Source organism: Lupinus angustifolius, chromosome LG06, assembly GCF_001865875.1.
Source record: "Lupinus angustifolius cultivar Tanjil chromosome LG06, LupAngTanjil_v1.0, whole genome shotgun sequence".
NCBI lineage: Eukaryota > Viridiplantae > Streptophyta > Magnoliopsida > Fabales > Fabaceae > Lupinus > Lupinus angustifolius.
Window position 1 is genome coordinate 20,246,379 of NC_032014.1, and position 9,493 is coordinate 20,255,871.

Below are 9,493 nucleotides of genomic sequence, written 5' to 3' on the forward strand. Positions count from 1 at the left end.
GGAAGAATTGAGAGTGAAAGAGATAGAGAGATTGAGAGGATTGTGTATCAATGAATATACATCTATTCCATAAGCTTGTACAAACTTATACTCAATCCTATAACAAGATTAACTAACTACTTGCTATAATTGGAAACTTCAAAAACTAACTAAACTAACTATTTTGATTACAAATACTAACAAAAGTTTTTGTTATTTTTATTTTCAACATTTTTATTTTATTATATGTGATTCTTTTTATTTTTTGTTTGTATGTTGCTTACATGCATGTTTACATGTTTTAAAACAGACATAACATTAAATTTTGTCCATTAAAAAAATGTAAATACATTCGTGTCTGCTTAAATTTTTTGTAGACATTTGTGGACTGAAGCAAATCAGGCAGGGCAACCTGTTTTGCTATTTCTAAATAGAATACAAAGATAATTACTTTATGGTTACTGTAAGGTGGTGAAGAAAACAATGGCATGCACCACAATGCAACTGTCATGACGTAAAAAGAATTCAAGATTTACCTGCCCTTGGGATTATAAAATTGTTACCACTGGGCCAGACACGAAGAACCAAACAAAAACTTCAAACCCTAACCGAATCAAATTTAATTGCAGTGACAATTTGTGTTCAATATCTTAGGCCATATCCACGTGATAACTGACTTCAAACGTCATTTAGACATTTATTTTTACGGTGATTATGACCTAAATTATTATTTTTAATAAGGGTTCATTCAGAAATTATTGATTAGTGACCTCTAATTAAAAAGCTTAACCCGTTTTACTTGATGCTCTTTTTGTCTCTCTCTCTCCTTGTTTCTTACTATTCAAGATGGAATCATTACGTAATATTTTAAATAAAAAAATATGAAACTGTAATCTGTGGTCTATACTATCATATAACCTGAAAAACATAGAGGATCAAAGTTTTTTAATTAACACTCAAAAGTGAGGCCACTAGGCTAGATAGTGACATATCCAAAAGAATATTTAATTGTCCAGCAAACATGTATGTAAGTTTATGCTTAATTTATAGCATAAAATTATACACAAATTCTACTTTTCCTCGAAAACTTTGTCAAAGATATACATTATAAAGAAATTAATTATAACGTGAATTAAGAATTAATCCACCCTTAAAAAAAGTAAATCGGTAAATCAAAATTTATAATATTAACACACCACAATAACAAATGAGGTAAAGTGTTGAAATTTGGGAAATGATAGATAAAATAAAATCCTCATTGTTTTTAATTGTTAATACCTTCAATGCATGTGCCCCACTATAAATGGCTCACAATAAATTTAATCACCTCGATATTGATTCAAAAATCAATTCTTGGACCAAATATGTTGATGCTGAGGTAACAAAAAAAAATCGTAATATCCCTCAATCCTCCCCTCCCAAAATAACTTTCAAGTACACTATATTTATTCATGAATATTGAAGTTCCCATAAAAGATATAGGTTAGACAAAATTTATGAGAGAAAAGGTCTATACTAATTGGCTAGTAGCATTATCAATAAAGTTTTGGCCAAGATTAATTATATTTTAATTTCTAATATTTTTTTGGTTTCCTCTTGTATCCTTAAACTAGAGGCAATCATGTTTGAGCCGAGAACATCTATAAGTATGTGAGAGTAACTCTTCCAGCATGTATTTTTTCATCCGCAAAACTCAAACCCGAAACTTTACTTAAAGAAGAATCAAATTGTACTACACCAACACATGTTGCTATTTTAATTTCTAGTATGAAAATCAGTGATAAAAAAACCAAATTTTTAGGTATCAGTTCATAAAATATAAACCCTATACTTAACCCTTGTCAATACCTGTCCCTAGTAACATATGGTTAATTGAAGCAATGCATATCAATTTTTTATATACAAAGAATTTAGATTCCAAACATCTCCATCCATCATTTAAAATAAGAATATTTTTCGCTCATTTATAAATGTGTCTTATACAAGAATATTGTTATGTTTATTTAGATAAGAAAATGTGATTTCTAAATGTAAAAAAGAGAGTTGTTATAAAATATAAAAATATGTATAGATTGTAAAAATTAAAATAAGAATATAAATGATATTTATCATGATAGAGAAAAACTAAGTATTATTCTTCATTTACTAGAAAAACTAAACTTATTCTTCATTTATTCTAGAAATGGAGATGTTAATGTTCCCATCTTTAATGGTGTTATAAGTTTTCACAAATATACTACTAAAAAAAGAACTAAGGTAAGAGTAAATCAACTTTTAACAAACAATGTCAATGATGCTCACTCATCACAGGAAATAAGGTCATATAGGAGATTATCCAAATATTTATTTCAAGTTGCAAAAATCTTCTTCCAAGACCAAGAAAGAGTTGATTGAGTGTAAATGAAACTCATACAACAAGGAACTTCTATGATACTATACCAACCAGTAGTATTACATAACAAATTCTCTTCCATTTTTAGGCTCAGCCGGCGCGCCTTTCACTTTCATAGACCAACAAACCCTTCATGCAAACCAACGCGTGTTTTAGTTTGGACAAGTTATTGCTGACCTGGCGACAAATTAGGCCCCACATGTCTGCCATAAAGTCCTCTCCCTACGTGTTTCATGCCCCACATGTCCCCTCATTAAGGTACATTAAATTAAACATCAAACCTTTTGTCACAATCACCCCACAATAACAACCTCAGAGTCCTCCTTCCAAGGTACTATTTAGCATGTCTTAATGAAATGATAGTGTTATAATTCTTCACATTGCATTAAAGATAATATTTCTGAACACTAAAAAAAAGTAAGATAGATGTCATGATTGTCTTGATTGGATTGGAGGAGCTCTGATTATGTGAATATACTTTATTCTCCAAATTAAATTTTATTTATATATGTCTTATTTTTCTTATTTTTAAAGTTTTCATTTTAAAATGTAATGGTGAACTAAAAATCGGAGACATGTTAAACAATAAATAAATTTAAGAAGGATAAATTATTTATTATTATATGAATAATTTATTCTTTATTGCGTTCATTAAAAAATTAAATATTTTTATTTTTATTTATTCTATTATTATTGATATAAGACTAAATTTGAGACATATTTTTAAATAATAGAGGAAGTGCAGTATCACGCACTCTCACATGTCTCATCCATTCTCACCACTCTATAAATACCTATCCAAATTTGCCAAAACTCACAACACAACACAAACACATTACTCACAAACACTTTTAAGCTTAGTTTCTCTTTTGTTCATAATGGCTATTGATTCTGAGTTTTCATCATCCCCTCCTGGCCTTGAAGATTGGAATGAGAAGAGTGAAAAGGCTCTTAAGTTCATTGAAGATATGACCCAAAATACTGACTCTGTCCAAGAGAAGGTGTTGTCTGAGATCCTGAGCCAAAATGCTGAGACAGAATACTTGAAACGGTTTCAGCTCAATGGTGCCACAGACCGTGACAGTTTCAAGTCCAAGGTTCCTGTCGTTACCTATGAGGATTTGCAGCATGATATTCATCGCATTGCTAATGGTGATAAATCTCCAATCTTCTCTACTCACCCAATCTCTGAGTTTCTCACCAGGTACACACTCAAGTGAACATTCTCCTATTAAATCTTCATACCCACAAAAAAAAATTATATATGTTATTGTCATTTCTAAATAAATCATTAATAAATAATAAATGAAATATGACTTTATAACACATGTTGGTTTCTTGTGTGTGACTATGTATCATTTTCCTTATTTATTACAGTCATTAATTATCTTATAAAGAACTTAAAATGTGAATTAATTGCGTACTATGTAACTACAGTTCTGGGACATCTGCTGGTGAAAGAAAATTAATGCCAACCATTCATGAAGAGATGAACCGTCGTCAGCTACTTTACAGTCTTCTCATGCCAGTGATGAATCTGTATGTATCTTTTATGTTCTTCATCCATTGCATTTATTTCCTTCAATCAATCATTATTTCAAAATTATAACATTAAACTCCTTTATATATTATTTTTAACATATTCTCTTTGAGCTATTCATATATTAACCATTTGCTCGTAAATAAAGTAATACATCAATGATATAATCTTTACATAACATTGGCATAAATATTAATCTTATTTTCTTTTATTTTGTTACAAATCACACTAGCTAGTCTTTAATATCACACTAATGAGTCTTAACTCAAAGATTGTTTCGTTTAGAATGAAGATTTGACTCCAACGGATCCATTGTCCCAAATAGGCTCTATTTTGATATCCCATCCAATAATATTATATGAAATCATGTGAAATATTACTTTATGTTTTTTATAACTTTTATTTTAAAATTAAATAATATATTTTAATTCGTTGGGATTTGGAAACACCAAAAGACATCAAATCTTCCTCTCATGTCCATGTTTTTAACTATATCATAAACCAATTAAAATATGTCATTTTGATTATAATAAAAAGTTATAAAAGCAAAAATTAATATTTTTATATTAGTTAATTTAATTCTATTGAATACAAAATACAAAATTTTATTGGAATAGAGAATTTGTTTTTATCTAATCTAAACATGACCCCACCTTTATATTGAATTCAATTACATGTTTTACACAGTTATGTGCCTGATTTGAAGAATGGGAAGGGTCTATACTTCTATTTCATCAAAGCAGAGACAAAAACTGCTGGTGGATTAGTAGCACGTCCAGTATTAACCAGCTATTACAAAAGTGAAGCCTTCAAAAACAGACCATATGACCCATACAACATATACACAAGCCCAGATGAAGCAATCCTTTGTACTGATTCCTTTCAAAGCATGTACACCCAAATGCTCTGTGGCCTCATCATGCGCCACCAAGTCCTCCGTGTGGGAGCCGTCTTCGCCTCCGGCCTCCTCCGAGCCATCCGCTTCCTCCAACTTAATTGGCACCACCTAGCTCATGACATCTCCACAGGAACCCTTAACCCAAAAATAACTGACCCATCAATAAAGGAATGCATGTCAAAGATTCTCAAACCTGATCTTGAGCTTGCAGACTTTGTTACAAAAGAATGTTGTGGAGAAAACTGGGAAGGTATAATAACAAGGATTTGGCCTAACACAAAGTACCTTGATGTTATTGTTACTGGTGCTATGGCTCAGTATATTCCAACTCTTGATTATTACAGTGGTGGGTTATTACCACTTGCTTGTACCATGTATGCATCTTCTGAATGCTACTTTGGTCTTAACCTAAACCCAATTTGCAAACCATCTGAAGTTTGTTACACCATTATGCCAAACATGGGTTACTTCGAGTTCTTACCTCATGGTAGCAATGACTCAAATGATTTGGTGGAACTAGCAAATGTTGAGGTTGGTAAATACTACGAGCTAGTTATCACAACCTACGCTGGTTTATGCCGTTACCGTGTTGGAGATATACTTCAAGTCACAAGTTTCCACAACAAAGCCCCACAGTTTCGTTTCGTGAGGAGAAAGAATGTTTTACTAAGCATCGATTCAGACAAAACTGACGAAGCTGAGTTGCAAAACGCAATTGAAAATGCATCAAATTTGCTCAAAGAATTCAACACGACAGTGGTTGAGTACACAAGTTTCGCAGACACAAAATCAATCCCGGGTCATTATGTTATATACTGGGAGCTTCTAATGAAGGATCATTCTAATGCCCCAACAAATGAAGTGTTGAAAAAATGTTGCTTAACTATGGAAGAATCACTTAACTCAGTTTATAGACAAGGAAGGGTTGCAGATAATTCAATTGGGCCATTGGAGATAAGAGTTGTGAAAAGTGGAACCTTTGAGGAATTAATGGACTATGCTATCTCAAGAGGTGCATCTATTAACCAGTATAAGGTGCCAAGGTGCGTGAGTTTCACGCCCATAATGGAACTACTAGATTCTAGGGTAGTGTCCGTAAATTTCAGCCCAGCTGCACCACAATGGACCACAGAACGTCGTCGTTTTGAAGGGTAATGGTACTTACAAGATCTAAGAGGAAATAAGGTTGTTGTTATTCATCAACTACTATATGTTTGTCATTTTATGTTAGCTTCTTAAATTGTTGGCCCTTTTTCTTTTTCTTTGTTATTTTTCTAGAGCGTATGTGTAGTGAGAATTTATGTGTTGTGTCTATCAAATAAGTTCAAATGGGTGTAATTGTCATATAGATATGTTCGTTAATCCATTGTATGAAATCCATGTGTACATAAGTGTTATGTTTTAAACTAGTATCCTCTAAATAATGAAAATGTATTTAATATTTTAACAACATAAAAATCATACCTTGATGTTATTTATGTGTAGTGGGGCTATCACTTTCTAGCAAAACAAAAATGATGTTATTTGTGAATCGCATTTGTTTCTAAACAATGAGTTCCAAAAAAACAAGATTTAGTTGCTAAACCATTAATGTTATTAATTACATTTTCCATCTCTCAATAATCAATTTTCTCATTAAAAAATGTAGAGGGGAGGTGGGAGATAATATATAAATAACATAATTCTATTTTAAAAAAAATCATATTTTTTAGAAAAAATAATACAAAAAGTTATGTTGGAGTGTGTTTTATTTATTTATTATTTTAAAATATATAAAAATCATTATATAAACAACATTATTACTTCTCTCGTATCATTATAATTGTGTGCTAAGCTAATGATTTTTGTCTCGAATATTTACATTTGAAAAATATCTAAACAACATTTTTCTATTTTTTGAAAACTAAATTCAGATAATTAATTATTATCTCAAATAAATAAAAAGTTATTATATGATCCAATGTTGCTATTAAACTTGGACTAGTTAATAAATTGTTCAATGTATTGAGTCAATGACTTATTGGTTGGATAGTTTGATTTAGTTTACATTAAAAATTCTAAAAAATATTGTCACAAATAAGTAGGTTTATGATATAATTGCAATAAAAATTCACAAATAAGTTTAAAGTGATTAAACAATTAAGGGTTTGCTATAAATTAAGTTAGTAAATGACAAATTTAACCATAAATAAGTTGAAAAGTTTTTTCATCTCAAAGCAACACGGTTGTTATAAAAAGATTTTTTATTAACTCGTTTAGTTCGACTATCTGAGTAATTAATATTAGACTTAAACTAATCGAGTTGAACCGAGTTATCCTGATTTTAATTCAAAATCGTGAGAAAAGTTCATAGTAGTTAGATTTTCATTTCACGGTTGAACCAGTGAGACTATATGACTTTTATTCCTTCTTTTAAATTTAAAATAAAACTTTCTAAATTAAACAAGGATTTTTAAGTATTAAAAATTAATAACTTGAAAGGAAAACATATTAAAAATATTATAAAGGAGGTTACCACTCTATTTCGTTGTATTGAAATGGTGAGAAATAAAATGATAATTGAGAAAATGAATGAATTTATATTTTTTTTTTCATTTGGTTGAGAAATAAAAATTGAATGGAAAGAAGAGTCATGTGAGACTCGCAAAAAAATATTTCAACCATATTGTAGAGAAAAAATATTAAGAAATCAATCATTAAATTAAATTTACAATCTTAGCCATAAAAATCCATGTATGAAGTATTGTAGTGTGGGTATACAATAGATGAAGTGTCATAGTGGAATTGAAACTTGTGTTAATTATGTTTTAATTAATTAATTTTAATATAAATTTATTTTTTTGTATCATTATTTATATAAATGTTTAATTATAAAATAAAAGTATATTTATATGTTAATGTTTGTATCTGTTCATTATAAATATTTATGTTATTTTGTTTCTTTTTTGGGTATATATTTATGTCATTTTGTATCATCATATATTTTATTTTATCTCTTTATTCTTTTTTCTTTCATACCAAATAATTAAAAACTCATTTTATTTTCTATTATTTTTCTTTCCTTTAACCTTTATCCCATAAGTTTTCTTTCCTTACGTTTTCCCTCACAATCCAAACAAAATGTACAAGCAGAATGCGCGGATGAAAAGCTATATCTATTCTAAATGCATAATGAAAAATACATGAAAGAAAAAAAAATGTTACCAAGAAGTTAAGATCCTCTTGGATAATAACTTGTTTCTCCATTCTGGGAGGATCTTTTCCCATTATGAAGAGCATAGATTACATAAATGTAGTGAGTGAATATTAAAATACGTTATATTTGAGAATAAAGTATCTTATTATATAAGGAAATAATTTATCTTCTTTGATTGGTAAAAATATGACATATATATTATTTTGTTTAGTTTTAGAAATATTTTTGTAAAATATTATAATATAAGACACATGTCATAATTTTAAAAACCGGAGATGATAAATTATTCCATTAAACTAAAAAAACGTGTCAATTATGTGTTGTTATATCATTGTCTTTAAATAATGAAACATTAGGAGGAAAACTGTAAAAATGTGATGTATGATTTAGACTGATACTTTGAAAGGTCATGATTTGATCGAAACCTTACGTGTTTTGTGTCTTTGAATTGGGTATAGGAGGAACTTTTGGTCCGATCAACGATAAGGTTTTGAATTTGAAGCTATCTATGTAAGTGGTGTGCACGTGCTATAAATCCTATCCATCTCACTAGGTCTTTGATTCGCTAAAAAGTATTTACGAAAAGTTCTGTTATACATACACATATATATATATATATATATATATATATATATATTTATATTTATTTTTACTCGTATGAGTTAACTTATCTCCTATAATCAATAGAAGTATGATATATATATATATTGTTTTATATAGTTTTAAAAGAATTTTTTCAAAAAATAATTAAATATGATACATGTCATGATTTTAGTGACTGAATGAAATAATTTATCTTCTTATATAAGAAACTACTTTACTCTCTAACATTATTCTCTCACTTGTTTTTTATTAAGAACTAATTCTTTTGAAGTTTGGATCGCAGAAATAAAACTTAACAATTTCCTTTTAAGATTAATTAATGTATCTTTGGTTTTTATACAAATATTTTTCTAGAAAATTCTGAAAATATGAAGGGATAACTTTTTATTGTTCACAAAATATTATATGTAAAGGGTAAACTGTGAACCATAGACTTAAAAAATAACATTATTGAGGCCTTACTTTCTTGGAAGCTTCTGACAAGACCTTTATACCAGACTGATGCGGACCTATAGTGGGTGGACGCGTGAGGGACCTCGATTATTGTCATATTTGACAACCTTAATATTATCCTTTAGTTCAATACCAAATATTCAATTACTTTGTAGGTTAAATTTCGTAGGCTTTCTAACTAACATCTTTGACTGTATTTTCCTTATAGAAGTGCTTTGAATATGCTGATCATAAAAATATAAGTGGAGTGTCAAATAGGATGAAAATGGGTTATTGACATGTGAACATCTCTATTTCATTCATTTTTAGGGTTAGAATAGATGGATGTGTATCACTTATCTTCAACGGTGTCTTATTTTCTATCATAAACTAATCATATATTGACATGTGAATAATATAAAATTTTTAAAAACAATAAAAAGTAGCATTCTT

General features: G+C 29.1%; 1 protein-coding gene across 1 annotated transcript; it reads left to right on the plus strand.

The window, feature by feature from the left end:
• Positions 3,168–6,218, plus strand: LOC109350140 (probable indole-3-acetic acid-amido synthetase GH3.1). Its single transcript, XM_019591288.1, has 3 exons — positions 3,168–3,575; positions 3,809–3,910; positions 4,599–6,218. Exons 1-3 carry the CDS (start codon positions 3,250–3,252, stop codon positions 5,962–5,964), a joined length of 1,794 nt encoding a protein of 597 aa, XP_019446833.1. The 5' UTR covers positions 3,168–3,249; the 3' UTR covers positions 5,965–6,218.